The following is a 21760-nucleotide window of genomic DNA, read 5'->3' on the forward strand; positions in this document are numbered from 1 at the left end:
ACTGGGCAAGCAGGCATGAAGGCCTCGACACATTTTGAGCAACGCTCACAGTATTTCTGTAGCTAATCAATTCTTGTAAAGTCTAGATTGAGCCATTATGTTACATACTGACTTCTAAGGCCAAAGAACGAGTGGGAAGGTGAAGTGCAGGTGGGGTCAGGACTAACGTGTGTGGAATGGGGAAAACCTGTCTAAAAGAACAGGTTCAACCAGACAGCTCAGAAAATCCGTCTGACATCTTATTTAAGGACGTATATCGTTGTGTATCACACTGAAACTGATCCATGGGTGAGATACAATTCAGGTGTTGAGGTAACATACGTACATGGCTCCACTGTACATTTTTAGATCAGGTTGCTGCCATATGTGTTCTTGTTTTTGCTGTAATATCCTTGTCACTATCAATTTTATGATGAATGCTTTTTAATTAAGTCTGACAAAAGACAATTCCCCTCACAATTGTTTTCTACTCTACACTGTGTGTGTGTGTGTGTGTGTGTGTATGTGTGTGTGTAGGCCTACCAGTGCAATCAAGGCTGTATTTACATTTTATGCATAATGGTTCCACATAATCTATGTTCAAGGCAGAGGCACATGTTTGTGTTCTGAAAAAAATTGATCAATGTCAGATTCATCTTACAGTTAAGGTTTATTTAGATTTAAAAAAATAAAATATCGCAAAGAACAGCTAGTAATACACAAGCAAAAAAAAGAAAAAAAAAATCTGACATCTGACATTTTCTGTATTAAAATGGCTTTATTTTCTGGAGGGGAAAAACAGCTTTTCTTTCTCACAGTGTGTATTAAACTACTTCTGAAATACATAAGCATGTTTGCTTTTATCAACACTGAACTGAAAAAATTACGGAAGTTTGCATGTGATTTAACAGGCCAACGGAATCACCCTAACATTTTGTTAACATTTTAATTACCGAACACTGGTGAATTTTATTTCAGGATTTGACAAACGGCATTTCAAGCTAATGTAGCTAACTAAACTGTGGCCAGGAATCTGCTCAGGAATAACTGGAAATGAGTCCTAGTTTTTCCTTCGTGTGCTTTCTAGCTTTCCAAACAAGCTTTCTTAGTTGCAGAAACTGGAATTATATCGTAAAAAATGTGGACGTGATGGGCTTGTCTATAATCAGGGTAATCTCACTTTATGACCTCAGTCCTCACAACGCACCGAATTCCCATTGGTTTTTAGTTGCCCCGCCTTGGTATTTGGGAGGACCTACCCTGTTGCATGCTGTGATTCACTTCGATGGCCATATCTCCCGGTTACCGTAGTCATGCACACGCCTACGTCATTTCATTTACACAGCCGCGGTTCTGCGTGCAACTGAGATCTAATCATTTTTAGCTTTAGCTACCTGTCAATGAGTGTAAGCTAAGGCTATGCAGCCAGTCCCGCGTTCACGTCCAGCACATTTAAATGTTAAATAGCAACTAATATATTGTATTGCCATTTCGGTGAGATTTGGGGTTCGAAGAAATGCAGAATGGGAGGTCAGTCAGGTTTTACTTATAAAACTACAGGTTCGATATGTCTGCAACCTGTTAGCGACTTCGTCGGAATCCCTTTGGACCAGGTAGGACTCAACTATTACTAATAGTATTAGCCAACTATAATTTTGGTCAAATTTGTGAACGTTAGCCTACAAATAAAGCAGGCTCGGAATGTTTGTTTCTACCTAGAAAGTCTGGTTTGGCAAATTGCCCGAAAATATATCGATAGAGGGCTATATATATAGTTAATAGCCTATTATGACCCATTTATCAATTACTACTCAGAGCTTAATTCAAACTTGTATATAATACCTGGCAAGAAATATGTCTTTTCACAGCTCTCGTACAGCGTGAAGTTGGCTTGAGTAGATTCATCTTTTGTTTTACATTTCATTACTGAAAAATGTAAATAAACCGTGCGTATCCTAAAGTCACTAGAAAATGCGCAATACTCAGCCTAGTGCAGGTTCCAGTTGCATTTCACTACCAATTATAACTTGAATTCGGCACAGCTTTCTAGAGAAAATATGCTACACTCTTATCTTGTATAACCATAAAAGAACACACACACACGAGCATTGGTTTTATGTGAGAGTTCAGACTAATATGCTGTATGCAGAACATTTTCACGGCACCACGTGTGACTAATGGGCCATCTCATTATCAGAGGTCGCTACATGTAGCCTAATTCCGAAGGGAATGGATTACTGATGTGTATGGCTGCCAGTTAGAACACGTGCTAAATGTTCATAATACCTTTGATTGAATAGTATCTGTCTCCACTTTAGAGACGACCCTGACGTGATTGTACTTCGGTGTTGTTATTTTTTATATAAAGGCTGAGACGAGCTTCAAATGTATATTTGAAGTAATTTGAAGACAAGGCCAGTTAAACGGGCGCAGTCCGTTTTTTCGAGTGAGTTCTTGCTGGAAATCTAAATACAGAATTGTAAAACCATTCTACAAGTTTACGTGTAGTTCCGTGTAGGGTCATCACTGGAAAAAATGTTGACTGGTTTCGCGACATGGGCGTTCATGACAAGGAAAACTACAAGTAAATGAAATAGATTTGAAGGGCAGCAACTCTCTTTACCAAATATAACCGAACGCTTTAGGTTGAATGCACTAGTTAAAGGGAGTTGCTGTTGCAAACTCATTATTTAATTTAACTTAAATCGTTTTTATTTGGGATGCATTTCCACAAATAACATTGCTGTAGGATGACTACTTTGCACAGGTTTCCTAGATTTATCCACTCCCTCAGTGTCACTGCCATCCTGGGGTTGTCTCATATTAGATTTCATGGTTGGGAGTTAATTGCCAGCATGTGACTTTAGAATGGGCCTTTTCTCATTTACAGAATAGTTTTGAATTATTTAAAGTTGAGGACAGCTGACAAACGGGACAAAACAGACATTTTCACAACAGGATTTTCACAGTCACGTGAATGTATTTGAATGTTGATATGTAGTGTACTGCTTACTTAGTGTTTTTATTTTACATTTTTTATCGCCCTCTGTGATATTTCAGCATTTTTCATTTTATTCCACAGGCTCAGTAGTAATGACTCTTTGCTCAATAGCCAACATTGATGTTGGCAGAACTTTTTGACTTCACAAAAGTTTCATGACAACAAAACTGATTTACACAAACCATGTAGTGTATTGTGGTTTCTGTCCCTTCTGTTTCATGTCACAACTCTCTCTCTCCCTCTCTCAATTGAAAATATTTAGGTTCTTTCAAATGAAATAATAATTAAAAAAAAAAATTCAATTGAGAGAACCCCCCAAAAATATTGGTAATAAATTTTGATTTATGGAATGGGACTTTTTTGTGTTTGTATGGTTACTGTCCTTGTGGCTATGACATGCAGATGAGTACTTTGCTGCTTTGCTGTGTACTAATCTGTTGAAATGAGAAATTTTGGAATTAATGAAGAGATTTGTGGAAAGAACATTTCCCTTTTATGGCTCTATTTGACACGTGCTATGAGAGAATACAGCTCTGTCTCAACATCGTGAAATTGAGTGTGAGCTGGAAAGTGCATCTGTGTTTTCTTCTGTTTCTCCGTAAAGCTTCTTTGTGACAGTGCCTTTAAAAATTTTTGAGAAATAATGAATATTGGCCTAATTTTCTCCCTCCCTCCTAGGTGAACTTCTTGTCTTGTCAAGCGGTTGCTCTGGCAGCTGCCTTTTGGTTCCGTCTCTACCTCAGTCCCCAGCATGCCAGCGCAGTGGTCCGCCATGCCATCGTCACTCTCATTGGCGTCTGCTTCCTCATATTCTGCTATGGCTGGTAAGGGGGCTATTGCACTCCCCATGTACTTCGCTAATGAGATACTAGATATGAGAATAAAACTGCATTGTTGCTCCCCTGTTTAGAAACTAATGACTCCAAATGACTGTTTGGGTTGAATTTTCAAATACCTCAACATGTGCTGTACCTGGACTCATTTGTTGAACCATTTTTGCATTTTGATCTACAGTATCACTTAAACATTAAATTTTTTTTTACCTAATGCGCATAAGAGAATAAATATAGTGTTCACAAACACACACAGACAAAAGTCCTTCAAAATGGGACCACTAGAAGGTACAATTGGGTATGTGCTACTTCACTATTAACCTTTCCAATTATTTTTTTGTTAATGAAATTTAATTTTGATGTAGTAGCAAAAACAGAACAACACCAGGCACATGGATACAATCACACAGAATAAACTTAAAACCCCTCCCAAAGCAACCATAACATGAATTCCCAGAACATGTGCACAGTGTAATATCTTCCTATTTTTGTACAAAAATGATGTTAGCCTCCAGCTGTACTTGGTATTTCGCATACTTTTAGGATGAAAACGCCTAATCAAACAAACGTGACCCATTGGGCTCTATTTTCCAGAATCAATGACACATAGTACATGGGCACAGTCAATGGCGCGCAGTGTGGCTATTGAATGAAGGAATTTTCGTGACCAGTGGCGAGGAGTGTACCGCTAAAAGCATGATTATATTATCAGTTGGTGTGTTGCAGCTGGATTCATTCATTGCCAATCAAATGACTTCTCTTCATTCCGTTTAAGAGCTGTGCACTTTGTGCATATCACAGACTAGAATGACACAAATTGCAATGAGCTGCACCAAAAGTGCAACGCACTGCTAAATCTTGACTGACACCTCCCACTTCGGTGCAGGGTGAGTCACAAAATCACCAAATGGCTCAGACGTGTCAAAATCCATGATGAAAATACCACTTGACCAGTGTGACGGCTCACAACATGCCATGCGCCAGCTGGAAAATAGAGCCCACGGTGTCACTTCATAAAAGCTCAATTTAATTGGCTAGAACCTCCACTGTTACTCAACATGGTGAGAAAAACTGACTTCACTGGGATATGGTGCTGGATGTATACAGGAAGGTTTGCTTTCCATTATTAATTCTCAGACCTGACTAGAGTGCTGTGTAGATATTGTAAGATAATGGCTTTGAGAATGGAACATTCTTGTTAATTTGCAAATACTCTGCTTTGGATTTTCTATTTGTATCTGTTTTTTCTTTTTTGTTGTTATTAATGTTTTCTTTTTTTTTTTTCTTGTTTCCTGTATTGTAGGTATTCTGTGCATATTTTTATCATGGTGTTTGCTTGCTACTGGATCATGCTCAAAAGCAGCATTCACAACATTCACAGGTAACCACAACAATCCAGGACACAATAGTACATTAGGGAGGTGCTTTTGATTCAAATTTACCTACAGTATTTGGTTACAACTCTGTTAACCATTGAGACAAAAAAAAAAAAAAAGATTTAATTTGGTCTAGATGCAATGTCAGTTGACACCATTTTGAATAATGTAGGTTTGTCACATTGGATTTATGACTCCTATAATTAATGGGTTGTTTGGTAGCCACAGTATTGACTATGTAACAAGCAGCAAGTTAGAATTTATGATTGCAAGTTCTGGAAGTAGTTCTGGCTAGTTTTTAAATGTTGGACGGTAAAATAGTAGTTGGCCAGTTTTGGCTTATAACTCTTTACATGCTGATTCTATAAAAATCTTTATAGGCTAGTTTATAAAAAACATAAATCATATAGTTTATAAAAGTACCTGTACATAGGTGTAAGGAAGTTTATAATGAGGAAGTTTGGTATGTCTCCCTTAAAAACTATCAGAGGAGAGATATCTGGAATAAATGTAGTAAAACGTATAAAAAATTATAATGATTCATGTTTTGCACCTGTAAATAGTATGTCTTGATTAATAAGAGGTTCATGCAAACAACATTAACATGTTTGTCATGGTGAACCCCCAACCGATTGCAGTCGAACAATAAAAAAATCACATCCCTACTTGCAGTATACCATGTGGACCATAACATGTAGCTGCTGTATTCCTAGATCTGGCTTTTGAGAAAACTTGTGTTGTGACTGTGGTTTTTCAGTCTACTGTACATTACATCATTGCATCGCATTTAGTAAAGCTGTTGTACAAGTTCAGAAGGACTAGCTGTCTATCTGTGAGTCTGGAATTTGATGTATGCAGGTGTGGCATGCTCAGCGTGTTTTAAGGCCTCATTGTTCAATTCTGAAATCTGGGGGGGGAGGGGAGGGGGTGATAAACTGGTAAAAATTTTAATAAGCAGCTACATAAATAGATACAGCTACATTAATGGGTACAGTTAGAAAATATGAATATGTAAAAATAAATGATGATTTTCTGTGACAAAAATATTAGATTCAACTTGCATATTTAATATACAAATTGGCATAGCATGAACATAGGATAACAATAAATCAAATAATAAAAAATTGACAGTCATTTAATTTGCCAGTGGAAATGTTTCAGAATTAACCTTAACAAAGTGAATAGGCAACATTGGCAACAGAGAGTCACACTATAGTTACAGTAGGTTATAAGTTCACTAATAATGGGCATCCCAAAACTGACTGAAAACTGAGGATATGGCTCATAGATGATGGATCATAGTGACCTTTTTTCATATATTGTATTTATTTTCTCTTGATTTCAGTTGAGATTTCTTCCCCTACTTATTATTCTGCTTTTCGTGACACTACTGAATACAAAACCAGCATAATTACTGTGTGTCCAATGTCAGCACTGAAGGAAGATGGGAAGGGGGAGTACAGTTTCCATCTCTGTTGTTAAAATTTCAGTTCAGTTGCCAAACCAGATTGTGACATTTCCTCTCTAATATATTACAGGAAGTCTGCTGATGTTGTGCAACTTTGTCCTAAAGGCAAATTTCAAGTAACTTGCCTTCTATTGTGCTAGTACTAAGGGTTGAAATGCCACTTGTCAGTGATGGTTTGAGGAGCAGGAAGTGAGGTATTGTAGCTACACTTTCAAACAAAAAAATGAAAAAAAACACTGTCTTGTCAAAAATGTAAAAACTAAATTTATTTTGCCAACAAGTTTATTCTTGAATATACTTGAATGATGACACTGGAAGTAATCCAGAAGTTATCCAATTATACACATTTTGGGTAATCCAACGGTTTTTTTCCCAACAGAGTAATCTGCCCAACACTGGGTTTTAAAGCTAACACAAACAAGTCACCACAAGTGTAGAACTACCACTTAAAGTCTTTATTTTCTGATAAGCTTTTTAACCCAAAAAGTTAAATACATTTAACCTTTTACTTAATCTTGGCTATGAATCATTTGAATCTTCAGCTTTGCTTTTATTGAAAAGAAAAACATTGGCTGTGATAATTCATGACTAGAGTAGCTGTGGCCGTTTTTACCCAAACCTCTACTTAGAACAATTTCTATTTAAACTGTTTATTTTTGCTTCTCCTCACTGGCAGTCTGAGAAAATTTGTTTTTTTATTAATGTAATATATGTTCAGATCTTTAGCTACTAAAATTGTAAATTGTGACAAAATTTACAGTGTATGAAATTGTTTCTGTAGGTATTCAATGATCGTGGCGATGGGCTATCTCACAATATGCCAAATCAGCAGAGTCTTTATATTCAGCTATGGGGTCTTGTCTACAGACTTCTCTGGGTGAGTTCAGAACCTGCTTCAACAGATGGAATATAAATAAAAATATAAAATATTCTAATTTAAATATTTTGTTTGCTTATTATGTTTTTCTAATAAAAACATATCCCAATAAATAATTGTTTATATATGCGTGTTATTTACATGTGTATAATATATGGAATAGAAAATGGATTGCGTGCATATATAAAGTGCTTCTATATAAGTTGCTTCTGTATGTTCAGCTATGATGTGTTTCTTCAAAGTGTCTGTCTCGCACATGGAGTTGTGAAGGATATCTGTGGGAAAAGTTGAAGCTGAAACAGCAAGGTTTTATTTGCATTTGCAGGTGCCACTCCCTTAGCTGTAATGCTGTCTCATTAATTTTTGTCATCAGTTTTATACTCCAGGAGTCATGCTACAAAGTGGATATGTGGACAGAGGCCTAAACGTCCAGCCTGCTGGCTTGCAGAACTTGGTCAAATAGATGCTCTTTAGACACTAGAAAATTTGGAAACATCCCTGCGGTTCTCTTAGAATTTTCAGTGAAACCTGTTACCAAAATGTACATATGTGCCAAACAAAAGAAGAATTTTGTTGAAATTTTTCTGAAGACATTTTTCTTTTAAATCATATATTTCTTTTTTTATATCAGATATATTCATTAATTACTAGCACTTCAAGTACTGGCATCTAATGAGTTGAGGTATTTCAAATAAAGTATTTGATATGTATTCATACGTCAAAGCAGACACCATTTTGATTATGGATTGAAAAGTTATAGGTTATTTTGGTAGACCATTTAACCAATTTGTAGGCAATTTGTCTTTGTTTTGTAAGTGGGACCAGGTTCCTTCCTGGCTGTATTTTTTAATGCTTTCTCAGTTTTTAAAACACAGAACTGTGAGATATAAAAAAGAACTTTTATAACAAACTGAAAATTTTATTTAATTCCATGTTCCATGTGTTAGGTAGGTAGATTGTGATAGGTGACTGTTGCAGCGTAGCATAAAACACTGGTTTTCTTGACACTGCTCATTCATGGCCATGATTAACCAGACAGTTAATTGTGCTAACAATAGGATTTATTCTACCACTTCTTGCTGCGCTTTGACTGTAGAATGGAATCCGATGCAGTGCAATCATCTGCTTCACCTGTAGCTCAGGGAGTTTTGACCTTGGTGTTGGCATCTTTTTGCCATTGTATCTTTCTCCCTTCATGACACTGCCTACTCCTTGTTAATGTGAGTTTGTCGGTTGTCACTGCCAGAAGTCCAAAGATGCAGCATTCCATGACTTGCCTGTCTTCCGTTATCATAGCTCAAATACTTGAGGCACTGCAGGCCAAGATTCAGCAATAGCTGTGGCATACTTGCAGCAGAAGAGAGCTGTTGTCCGAGCTAACTGCATAGAACTGAGTTCCAGGGTTAATGTGAAAAAAGACATGCTTGCTAGGTGGACAACCGTTTCCCAGTGAGCATTTTGTTTCTTATCAGCAGTTTCAGTTTTCAGCAGTTCTTGCTGAGCGTTGTAGACACTCCCTTTAAATAAATACTGGGTTGATAAGGGGCTGCTGCCACCAGCAATCAATGGTGATGCTCTGCTCCCAGCCCCACAGAGCACTCCAAAAAGTTACACTCCAGTCTCGACAGGACCACGTATCCTAGTCTCTCCCCGCCTCCATCAAACAGGTGGACCATGCTATGATATATGCCACTGCTTATGAAAAGATGGTACAAATCATAAAATATGAGTTTTACCAGAGGCATTTCTCTAATTAAGAGTGTGTATAGCACGTTTGTATTTGTAATGTTGTAAAGCCAAATGTCATTGAATGTGGTTCACAGGAGAGCACAATTGTGTAATGTTTTTAACAAATTTACAAAACTCATCTCGGTGATGAGTAAAATACAAATGCGTAGTAATGGCTGTATTATAAGTTAAACACGCATTTCTTTTTAATCTATGCCTTTTACGGGACTGCCTTCATAGCTGCTCACAGCTTGTATTAAGCCCTCCTTTATTGTGGTGCTAATATTGACCCAGAGATACCAGGCAGTGCCAAACACCCTGCTTCACAGGCCAACATAGAGAACATGCTTACGAAGTGACGGGTTTGTGTGTTGAACAGAGGGCATTGTACTCACTGCCCTCGCTAGCAGGGCTTGCTATTAGCTGTGCACCTGCTGCTACAGTAGCATTTGTTTCCATTGCGGGGCTTAACGCAAAATGACATGTCTCTGTTCTGTGTGTTTTTTTTTTAACCCATTCTTGCTATAAGGGTTTATGTACTTGTGTTCAGACAAGGTATTTCTGAGTTGTGTATTAATATATTCAAATAGTTGCTGCTGTGTTCTGCAGTATGAAAATCCTCATTCTGTGTACATTTTATATTGATTATTACAAGCAATATGGCAGTCACAGATGGGTGATCATGGTGGTTGGTTGTTGTCGTTGCACAAAACTAAGACTAAATTGTCTCCCTGCAGACCTCTAATGATAATAGCTCAGAAGACTACTTCTTTGGCTTTCCAGTTGCATGATGGTAAGGGGAATACAGTTAATTTGCATAATTCCTTCTCCATACCTCTCCATAGCCTGCCTTTACTTCTGGATAGAGAATCTCTATGAATGAATGAAAACCAGTTTTTGCCTATCAGACTAGTAATCCAATAATTATTTCAGGTATGATAGGAAGTCATGTAGCAGTAGAAGCCCTGCAGATTATTCACAATATCTGAAATATTCTTTTGGAAATTCTTAAGAATTCAGAAGCGTGTCTTAATATTTTACTAGTGACTAAAGAGTAAACTAATTTTAAATGTCTATTTGACCCAGGTCTGTGTCTCTATTGTGGCTGCCTTTTTCAGGTATGGGTCGAAAGGCTGATGACCTCACAGCAGAGCAGAGACATCTGGCTGTACGGTATGTTCTCACTATGGGGCGTCACCGTGTATGTACAGTATCTGCATCATGCACTGTGCATATGTCTGCATGCACATGAGCCGTTGAAACTACTTTCTCCCTCCTTTCCGTTTTTTCTGAGAACAGAGAAGGAAAAACAACATTAGTCTTATGTGTAATTTGTCAGAAAAACATTTAAACTGAGGCTAAAACAAAATATCCAGGCTGTTCCTTACATTTTAGTTTGGATCCAACTGAAGTGCAGTGACCGTGCTTTCACAAATCTTTTGCCAGGTCATTAAATCACCCTCACTGTTTCACTAGACGTAAGAGGTCAGTCTTTCTGCGATCTCAGTATTATCTCTCTAAAGGTGTTTAGGTTATGGTTGTGGGCCAATTAAGCTGGGGAGTCCCTAACCCTTGTCCCTAAGGGTCACAGATTCTGCTGATTTATTTTAGTTCCTGGGTTTGAAACTGTCCTTAGTGAGCATGTTATGCCTGTTCTTGTGTCCCTTTTGAAAGTAGAAACACATTTTGCTCTAAGAAAGCAAGTGATGTGAAGAATGATACTACAAACTATAAAAAAAACTAGCAGATTTTGTGTTGCTCTTCCCAAAACTAAGATTGGGTAACCCTGAATTGAAAAATTTCAGTTTTTACTAGGAAGTTACTATTTTGTGAAATTTCACTCAGATCAGAAAATGATCCCGTCAACTTTGCCCCTCTCTGCCTCCACTTCCTAGCATGCACAGTGAGGGGGCATAAAGAGAGAGCAAGGCTTGGCAGCATGCACTCTGCGGTTAGTATAAGACTTGGATCTTTATGGAGTCTGTTAGGGAACCACAAAATCATTTCAAATTTCCTGTTTAATTTTTTAATTATAAATATCTCTGCACTGTGGATTCCAACTTTGGTAATATGGGACGATCCATGCATCTATGGTAAACCATATGATAAATGATACCAGTGGTAGGAAAGACTCATTTGTTTCCCTGTTTCACAGGTAAACTAACGTTTTGTTTCACAGAACATTTTGCATTCAACTGAACGCTATTCACGGTGCAGTACTCGGAGTCAGAGTCAAAATAAAGTCTGTACTCTGCACACTAGCTGCTAACACAGTAACATTATGTATGTGGGCTAAACAGGGGATGTGCCGTGTGACAGAAGGATTCAAAAATGTTTCTGACCGAAACAGGAATTATGTTTTGCACGCAGTGTGGGTCGAATGAGGGGAGGCTCGACAAGAGAAAGGTAAAAACGTATCACTTTATTCCACAGGTCCAAGCCCTCTCTGCTGGAGTACCTCAGCTACCACTTGAACTTCCTGAGCGTCTTTGTGGGGCCCTGCAGTAACTACAAGGACTACATGGAGTTTATCGCAGGAAGGCACATTCAGAGCAAGCTGGCAGAGTCAGGCTACTCTGGACCAGAGCCCTCACCTGTGGTAGGAAAACCGGTTTATCCTTCAAAGAATCTGCATTTCAAAGACCTACTGCAAAGCTGATTTCTGACATACTGATGGTAGTCTAAGTTTCAGTGACTGCAACAGGAGCTTGAGGTGCATTCAGTCCATTCAGTTCATTGATTCAATTAGTACCATCCCTGTTTTTCCTCCCTCTTAGGTGAGCTGTACTTCACAAAAAAATATTTACTTGTCTGTTAATCCTTATGAGGCACAAATTTCTTTTATTTTGCACCTCATAAGGATTCTTCTTGGACATTTCTCTTCTGCTCAATCTGCTATTCAATCTTGATAATGGCCCATTATTATTAAAAAATGTATCTATTTTTTTTCAGGGGGCTGTCATCAAGAAATTACTCATCTGTGCCATTTGTCTCTTCCTGTTCATGACGGTCACCAAATCTTTCCCCATCACCTACAACACTGACATTGAGTTCATCAGCCAAGCATCTTTCCTTACTCGACTGACATATTCCTTCTTTTCTATACAAGCTGCGAGACCCAAGTTTTATTTTGCATGGACATTGGGTGAGTAATTACACTATCAGAATTATAGAATTTAGTGTTGTGTTATTTAGAATTATTCTTGTTTATTTACGTACCTGCCATTTATTTTTAAGGATGAAAGTTTGAGGGAAAGAATACAGACATATTATTCAACAGCTTATTCTCTCATATTATTAGCTTATTCTCAGTCTCCAAATTTTAACCTGGTCAAATATTTGTGGTTTGGGTTGAAGAGGGCAGTCCACAAGCACAGGCTTAGGGATCTAATAAATCAGTACTCAGTACTCAGTGTTATCCTTGACCAGAGAGAGCGGACTAAGTACTGAAAAAGAGGGTGTGAATATTTCTGTCACTTATTTTTTGGGGAAATGTAGAATTTGGGGGAAGTGTTATTTTGGTGTGTTTCATTATATCGCCTTTAATGTACAGTATTTTTCATGTTTCTGAATTTAAAAAAAAGATAACTCATTACTTTTATTATTGATTTTACAATTGTTTTGTGTGTCATTATTGAGTTTGGAGCCTACCGTAACTTTGATTTAACATTTTTCTAGGTATGGTGCAGTTAAAACTTGTTTAAGCATAGGGCTGAGTGCAGAATATCTGGTAAATCTTGAAAGTGCAAGTAATTAAATGCATGTCAGGAAACCTACTGCTTAAAGCAGGCCTACTCTTTTGTTCTTGAGAGAGAAGCTCAGTTTGTTCAAACTGCTGGTTATTATTTACTGTTATTTAACAAGGAAGGACAACAATTCTCATTGGAAGTAATGTCCTAGGGAAAAAAGGGGATTGTGCAGTCAGTGGGATGAAAAAGGGAATTAGTTTTTAGTTAGTTTTTTGGGGTATTTGACCAGGAGACAGGGTAATCTTTATAAATGACCACTATGGATTTTAATAACTATTGTGAGTCAAGACATCTTCAGTTTTTGACTTCTCTTTGAAGGACAGTGTTAAAGGCGTACTATGCAGAATTTCTTTCCTTGCTTCAATCCTGTGTTTACAATCAAAAATGTCTCTTCAAAATACCGGACCCACAGCAAATTCTCAGCCATCATGGCCAGCCAGGCATTGTTGCCAAACATAACCAGATGCTGACCTGCCACTTGGTTAGTGTTAGTTTAGCCCCCAAGGTGACCTAAGCCAGTCCATAACACGTTTCCTCTTCTTCAGATACAACCCTCAAAGAAAAAACGGTCACTCCCAGAAATGTCCTAAACACTTTTTAGAATAACAGATTCAGGCAGACAAGCAAGGACTGGGTAGAAGTGAACATGGACACAGATTGCCAGTGCATCATGGTAATGACGGAACATGGTTTTATAGTAAGTTCAAGGTGAAAATCCTTTAAGCGTCTGGTTTGTACGATGGCCTGGAGATGCCATGGCTCCGTATTGCAAGCATTCAGCAGTACTTAACAGCTATTCAGGTCCACATGCTGTAGATACAAACTTGAACACCCCTCCCCCCCTTCCCCCTTAGCCGATGCCATCAACAACGCCGCTGGTTACGGCCTCAGGTGTGTGGATAGAAACGGACAGGCTTCCTGGGATTTCATTTCCAACTTGAATATCTGGGGGATAGAGGTGAGCTGACCCTGGAACACAGAGCCTCAGACACTGAGGGGTTATTGTCCTTCGCATATCACTGTATGACTGTACGCTGTGGAATTCCTCTTGCAAACCGCTGCAGAGGACAGGTCACGCATATTAAGTGGCATCACAAGCCACAAGCGAGGGGTACATGTTCAAGGGCCAGCAAGTGTTTGTTATGTTATGTACCAAATACTATATTTCTGTTTTTTTATCTTCAAACCTTTGGACTGTACAAATCACGTCGTACGTACACTATGTAAACATTGTTGGGCGACCATAAACCTTTTTGTACAATCCAATTCTACTGCTGTATTATTTTTACTGCAGAAATTCAGGTGAAAAACATTGCTCAAGGGTGCAACAGTAGGATCCAGTCAAGCCTGCAGATGTTTGAGTTAAAATATGTATGTTTTAAAAAAAAAAAAAAACTGTCAAATAATGTTTTCCCAGGAACTTTTCTAACCATTTCTTATTGTTCTCTGCAGACTGCAACAAGTTTCAAGATGTTTATTGACAACTGGAATATTCAGACAGCTCTCTGGCTCAAGCGGTAAGCCCTACCTCAGCTGTTAGAGAAATCAGTGCGTTTTATTTCCGACAAACTTATACTCTACCGTATTTGTTTTACCTTTGTTTTGAATTAATTGAATTAACTTAACTCAGACTTTCGCTGCACACTCACCTCACTTGTTTTCTCAGAGCCCAAGACTAAAAGAGGAAGACGTTAAAGCACTGCCAAATTATCGTAGTGGATGCAACATCCTATGATGGATATCACTTCCCCTATATAATGAAGTTTTTGACTTCATTATAAAACACTAAGGCTTGTATTCAATGGACGTTTACCCTTAATTTTGACTTGCAAGTCATAGGAACATATTTTTGAGCATTTAAAATCAATAAATTCATTATTGATTGACACCTGCTTTTGATGCGAGATTTGAGTTGCCGGAAGATGCTGACACTTAAGAATAAATTAGGCTACCATACAGATTTGTCGGAATAATGAAACAGCACACAGGTATTTCTGGTTTAAGAATTATAAACAAATAAATGTTTTTTTAAACACAGCATTGTCTGCTTTGAAATAACTGACGTCTAATCTTCAAAAGGATAGTAGGCTATTTCTGTATTTCTCTTTAAAAAAATAAAACAAAATTATTTATATATATATATATATATATATATATGTAGGCTAAATCTAAACAAGCATCAATTAATAAATATGCAAATGAAACACAATTTAAAATTTAAGTTCTTTAAGATGAAAAAGGAAATGTTTTCATCTTTCAAAATAATAGGCCTATAAAACAAATGATTACCCTAAATGACCCACAGAGTAGAGGACTGGTCTTACTACTTTCCCATGTAATGCAGTTTTCTTATTCAGGCTTGACATATGGGTGAGGAATACAAGTTTGTCCACATTACTTTGAACCTCTATTACGTTTTATTCTGTTTTTGTAATGCACGTTGATTGTCTTTAAAAAAAAAAAAAAAAAAAAAGACTTCTCGAGCCAAAGAATCTCAGGTGACTGAGGGGTTGTATCTTCAATTGATCATCAGACCCTACACAGACCCTGGGCCAGGTGTCCTGTCTGTTCTGGTACCACAGTGGTGGGATGCACTTCCCATGGCCATAACCATTAGAATTTGCAAGCTGTATGAAATACATGTACTTGTGTGGTACTGGTGTGGTCAGTAATGAATGGTAGACATGGACCAAATGCTTCTCTGAAAACACTATTGTATTTTGCATTTATAAATGATGTAACATTAGTCTAACTAAAATACAGATGTAGCCCACACACAAGCCTTATTCAAATACTGTTCACCTGAAGACAAAGTACAACTTATTTCATGTCTGTTTTTAAATGGAGTAAACCCACAGGAGTCAAGTCATATGAGTGTGAAACACTGAAACGCAGAACTCGCACTCTCGCTGACTGCCACAAGCTTATTTAAAATATATATATTTTTACGGAATTTAGAGCTTAGCTTGTGAAGCCAAAAGCTGAGAAACCACTTTAGAAATAACTTCTCACTTGGGTCCCAGGAAGAAGTGGTTAAAGAGCCATGCAGTTCTGTGTCTATGCTCTGTGTGCCTCTGTGTGCCTCTGTGTCTATGCTCTGTGTATGCTCTGTGTGTCTCTGTGTCTATGCTCTGTGTCTCTGTGTCTATGCTCTGTGTGCCTCTGTGTCTATGCTCTGTGTCTATGCTCTGTGTGTATGCTCTGTGTGTCTCTGTGTCTATGCTCTGTGTGTCTCTGTGTCTATGCTCTGTGTGTCTCTGTGTGTATGCTCTGTGTGTCTCTGTGTCTATGCTCTGTGTGTCTCTGTGTCTATGCTCTGTGTGTCTCTGTGTCTATGCTCTGTGTGTCTCTGTGTGTATGCTCTGTGTGCCTCTGTGTGCTTCTGTGTCTATGCTCTGTGTATGCTCTGTGTGTCTCTGTGTGTATGCTCTGTGTGTCTCTGTGCATGCTCTGTGTGTCTCTGTGTGTATGCTCTGTGTGTCTGTGTGTATGCTCTGTGTGTCTCTGTGTGTATGCTGTGTGTGTCTCTATGTGTCTCTGTGTGTATGCTGTGTGTCTCTGTGTCTATGCTCTGTGTGTCTCTGTGTGTATGCTCTGTGTGTCTGTGTCTATGCTCTGTGTCTCTGTGTCTATGCTCTGTGTGTCTCTGTGTGTATGCTCTGTGTGTCTCTGTGTCTATGCTCTGTGTGTCTCTGTGTCTATGCTATGTGTGTCTCTGTGCCTATGCTCTGTGTGTCTCTGTGTCTATGCTCTGTGTGTCTCTGTGTGTATGCTCTGTGTGTCTCTGTGTCTATGCTCTGTGTGTCTCTGTGTCTATGCTATGTATGTCTCTGTGTCTATGCTCTGTGTGTCTCTGTGTCTATGCTCTTGTGTGTCTCTGTGTGTGCTCTGTGTGTCTCTGTGTGTGTCTCTGTGTGTCTGTGTGTATGCTCTGTGTGTCTGTGTGTCTGTGTCTGTGTGTGTCTATGCTCTGTGTGTGTATGTGTGTGTCTCTGTGTGTCTGTGTGTGTCTCCGTGTGACTGAAGCTTCTACCCGTGTTCTCCTCAGCGTGTGCTATGACCGGGCGCCCCGATACCGCACTGCGCTGACCTTCGTGCTCTCTGCGCTCTGGCACGGAGTTTACCCCGGATACTACTTCACCTTCCTCACCGCCATCCCCATCACCATCGCAGCCCGAGCCGTGAGTGCAGCCCAGCCCGACTCTGCTAACAGCACCACTGCACCCCTTTCGATCAGAGCTGCAATATTATAATGCGTCTTTCTACATATGTGCATTGTGTGTCTGTTTGGTTCTGTTTTCAATTGCTTCTTTTAACCTACTTTTTGTGAAGAATTTCGTAAACTTTGTTTTAAGACAAGTGCTGTATACATACAATTATTATTATCATTAAAAGATAAAGGTAGTTATGATTGCTTTATTACATGCCATGGTTTCATATGAAAACAGACCTCAGTTAAGCTATACATTTGCAATAAAAACACTTTTTTGAAGCTAGAAAGCTAAAAAAAAAAAAACTTTCCTGCTGACCCTTGACAATTTTCAATTAGACATGGTACTCATGTTATAAAAAACTGCCACATGAAATATTAGTGAAAATTACAAAACTTTATTTGATCCAGTTCTGTTACTTTAACATAAAAAATGCTTTTTGTGCCTGTTTGTGCATGGCTTGAGTGCATCTGGTGTCATTGTGTCAGGCTCTTCTCATTGCACACAAACAGTTTCATGGTGGGCATGAGCTGCAGTCATTGGAAGTCAGATAGTTTACTAAAGGTCACATGTTTTTTTAATGATATTCAGTGATATTGATGTATGATATTTGATTCATACAGGCTTTGCATATCATTCTGTAATACGCTTTAGCAGTTTACATTTTCTGGTTCCAGCGTACTGTTTCTATAGACTGTTAAAAAAAATCAATTTTTTGAGCAAAACATCTTCTCAAAAAAGTCTACTCACTGTGGGCTGTGGTTGCACACGACTGACGTGATTTGCTCGTTGCCGATACGTTTTTTCACGCTTGTGTTTCTTCGTCAGGTGCGTAAGAACTTTCGCCAGTACTTCCTGTCCTCTCCGGCGGTGAAGTTCAGCTACGACGTGGTTACTTGGCTAGCCACTCAGCTGGCAATCTGTTACACTGTGATGCCCTTTCTGCTGCTGGCAGTGGAGCCCACCATGCGGTATTACAGGTAGGGTCAGATTTCTACTGCACCTCTGGACGTAGTGTGTGCAGTGCATTTACCTTTGTTATTCAGTAAGCGCTGTTTTCAAGAGAAACATACAAATGCATGCAAACCACTCAGGCAAATAGCAGTATCATTGGCTTGATATTAGTGTTCTAACCAAGTGTTATATGGCTCACAAGGGAGTTCAAGGAAATAGTACCAGAAGTAACACAATGGATCTGAGGGTATAGTTTAAAATTTAGTATATGGATATCCAGGGCTGTTCCACCTAATGTGAATGCTGAGTTTAGTATAGGGAAGAGTCCAAGTTTGTTAAGCCAAGGTGCACCTTGAAAGGGTGGGGTTATAGAAGATGATTCACCTGTCCTGAGAGTTATGGGGGTTCATTCCATTTCTAGGGGGCCAGAGTAGATGCATCAGGTTTGTATAGTCTTCAGACAGCCAGAACCTGCATTACTTCCTCTCCCATTCCTTACTCCTGGAGGTTCTAGTTGGAGAGTTTCTCTTGCAACATTGTAGTTTTTAATTATTATTATTATTATTAATGAATGATCCATTGCCAACAGTACTATCATTCGCCATATCTCTTCATGAATGTTCAGAAGATCAAACTGGAATGTTTCTGTAGACTGAACTTCAAAAGTTAAGTATAATATAAGTGGAGGGGACCGTCTGGTGATGTAAATAATGTGCAAGACAATCTTTCAGACTCACTCTACAGACAACTTATGTCTTAAAGCTAGGCTATGTTGTTGACTTGGACTGAACAAGATTGTTCAGTCGTCAAAATGTCAAATGCATGTCTTAGGTCATCTACACCTTAGTTCAGGTAATTATATCTGGGATTGAATTACATAATGCAGGGTTTATTTTATGTGGGGTTTGCTTTGTTGTGATTTTTTTCTTCTTCTTTAATTTCACAGATCAATGTACTTTCATTTCCACATCTTGAGTGTTCTGACTGCAATCATCCTACCCTTAAAATCGACTCGCCCGTACCAGGCTAACCATTCCAACAACAACCTTCAGGGGAAGTGATATCTGCTCCCTAGATTGGTGCAGGGGCCGGGAGCCTCTGCCAGACAAAGGCCGCTCTGTGCCTCTGTAACAAAGAGCATTGTGCAGGACTCATGCTGACAGGCCAGAGGGCGTCGAACTTGGGAAACATGCAGAATTCCTGCTCGCGTGATGCTACTTCTCACAGAAGCAAGAAAGGAACGGAAGCAGGTGGTCCAGTGTTTTCTGTCAGTGCAAATGAAGAATATGTGCTTGAACTGGGTGGAAATACCATGAGTGTGAAACCAAAGCAGTGTTTGCTGCAGAAGCAAGAGCAGTTCTAGGAAAGAGGGAGTGGTGAAGAATTAGGGTTTTTTTGGGCGGGGAGTGATTTTGAGAAAACACCACCATACATTTTTTAATCATTTATATTTTTTCATCATGTTGAGTGGGTATAGGGGAAATTTAAGAACAAAAAATCGGGTATACTTTCAAATAACTTGTATCCATAAATTTCATATATTTATTACTTTTGATATTTACAAAATTCTAAGTATTGACACACGTTTGCTAAAAGTTTAAGCTAGCTGAAATGACAAACAAAAATAGGATGCAATATTTTCCAATCCAGAACAAATAAATAAAGAAATACAGCCTTTTACAGGAAATAGAAAGGTATGTCCACAAAGAGAAAAGATAGCTCTACGGAACATATTCCATTATGGAATGTTAACCATCTTATGGTTTTTGACAGCTATTTTTTGGCCAAGACAAAGGCAGTCTGAGATTGACCTTTAATTGGTGGCACCGACAGTGTCTGAAATGGTGTGTAGGCACTGAGCCCGGTGTTGAGCCTCCAATCAAACAAAAACTGGCCTTTTGACTTGGTGTCTCCTCAGGTATCACTGTCAGCACTTCCCAATCAGAGGTTACGGCCACTTTTAAATTTGAATGAAGATTCTTTTATTGCACTCTAAATGGAGAGCTGTACAGGCCAAAGCTTATATATCTGCACTGAGTTGTTTTTGTTAAAAAAATCTAATCTTTTGTTAAGGCACTCTGAAAGGATTGTCAACGTCCAGTGTCTGTCCTGTCTTCCAATAATAATAATAAATGATAATAAATGGTCATATTATTTATACATGTGGTTGAACCCAGTTTTCACAAATTTGAAATTCTGAAATGATAGACTGATAAAGTGGAGCTGAGTACACGTCCTGGGTTAAACAAATTTAAACTACTTACAGTACAGTCCCTAATTATTTGGACAGTGACACAATTTTAATTGTTTTGGCTTTGTACTCAAGCACATTTGATTTGTAATGAAATAATGAATATGAGGTCAGAATGCCTGTTTTAAGGGTATTTACATCAAATTCCAGGGATTCATGTAGGATTTACTGTCTTTTTATATGGGGACCGAAAGTAATTGGACAAATGAACAATCTTAAAAGTTGTCATTTATTACTTGGTTGCAAATCCTTTGCATTCCATGACTGCCTGAGGTCTGCAGCCCGTAGTCATCACCAGATCCTGGGTATCTTCCCTGGTGTTGCTCTGCCAGGCCTGTACTTTAGCCATCTTCAGCTCTTGTTTTGGTTCGGAAAAACCCCTTGGTTGCTTTAGCAGTGTTTGGGGATATTGTCCTGCTTCAAGGTGAAGCGTTGTTCATTGAGTTTTGAGGCATTTGGTTGGATTTGAGCAGATATGATGTTTCTGTACACTCAGAATTCATCCTGCAGTTGCCATCAGCAGTGACATCATCAGTAAAGAAAAGTGAGCCAGTTCCTATGGCAGCCATACATGCCCAAGCCATAGCATTGCCTCTATCGTGATTCAAAGATGAGCTGTATGCTTTGGATCATGAGCAGTTCCTTTCTGTCTCCACACATTTCTCTTCCAATCACTTTGGCACAGGTTAATACTCATCTCATCTGTCCATTTATGCCTACGTCCTGGAGAGTGTTCTTGATCTGCTCAACAGTTGAAAAGGAGTCTTTCTTCACAATTGAAAGTATTATTTTGCGATCCACTATTGTGGTCTTCTGTGGTCTATCGGGTTGTTTGCTTTTGCTGACCTCACCAGTGCATTCTTGCTTCTTAACAATGTGCCAAAAAGTCATTAACACATTGGCTCTGATGTTGAGAGAGAACAGCAAATGCAAATTCCACACCTAGAATTGACTGTAGACCTTTTGTGAGCTTTCTTATGCATGAACTAATGAAGCAACAACACACAGATGGGCAAGAAACAACTGAGCAGCCAATTGTCCTATTACTTTTGATCCCCTAAAATGGGGTAGTGTAGTAGTGTATAAAAAGGGCTGCAGTTCCTACATGGTTTACCTGATATGCAAATACCTGCAAATTAAAACTGATAAGTCTGCACCATGACCTCATATTTGTTTCATTTCAAGTCCTATAGTAGAGCCAAGAACAACAACAAAAATTGTGTCACTGTCCAAATACTTAGGGACTGCTCTATATAACCACATTATGCCTGTGGATTACTGACGGTTTTAAAAGAAATAATTTTACCAATTTCTTCTGTCATAAAATTTTACA

General features: G+C 38.6%; 1 protein-coding gene across 2 annotated transcripts; it reads left to right on the forward strand.

Annotated features, from left to right (window-relative positions):
- The first annotated feature begins 1265 nt into the window (after positions 1 to 1265).
- On the forward strand, positions 1266 to 20336 carry mboat1 (membrane bound O-acyltransferase domain containing 1). Of its 2 annotated transcripts, none has more exons than XM_035392414.1 (13): positions 1266 to 1592; positions 3659 to 3804; positions 5117 to 5194; positions 7439 to 7534; positions 10000 to 10055; positions 10381 to 10435; positions 11696 to 11861; positions 12215 to 12407; positions 13866 to 13969; positions 14464 to 14528; positions 17060 to 17192; positions 18051 to 18202; positions 19123 to 20336. In XM_035392414.1, the coding sequence occupies exons 1-13, from the start codon at positions 1503 to 1505 to the stop codon at positions 19235 to 19237; spliced, it is 1449 nt and encodes a 482-aa protein (XP_035248305.1). In that variant the 5' UTR covers positions 1266 to 1502; the 3' UTR covers positions 19238 to 20336. The 2 variants fall into 2 exon arrangements, with proteins under 2 accessions (XP_035248305.1, XP_035248314.1); XM_035392423.1 differs by lacking the exon at positions 1266 to 1592 and adding an exon at positions 2411 to 2425.
- Positions 20337 to 21760: the final 1424 nt, after the last annotated feature.

Source organism: Anguilla anguilla, chromosome 1 (genome assembly GCF_013347855.1).
Source record: "Anguilla anguilla isolate fAngAng1 chromosome 1, fAngAng1.pri, whole genome shotgun sequence".
Classification (NCBI taxonomy): Eukaryota; Metazoa; Chordata; class Actinopteri; order Anguilliformes; family Anguillidae; genus Anguilla; species Anguilla anguilla.

Bases quoted from the DNA above. Each gene is read 5' to 3' on its own strand.
- mboat1 (XM_035392414.1), top strand. From the start codon at position 1,503: ATGGGAGGTCAGTCAGGTTTTACTTATAAAACTACAGGTTCGATATGT. The intron at 1,593-3,658 runs GTAGGACTCAAC...CCTCCCTCCTAG, and splicing joins TCGGAATCCCTTTGGACCAG to GTGAACTTCTTGTCTTGTCA. The intron at 3,805-5,116 runs GTAAGGGGGCTA...CCTGTATTGTAG, and splicing joins CTCATATTCTGCTATGGCTG to GTATTCTGTGCATATTTTTA.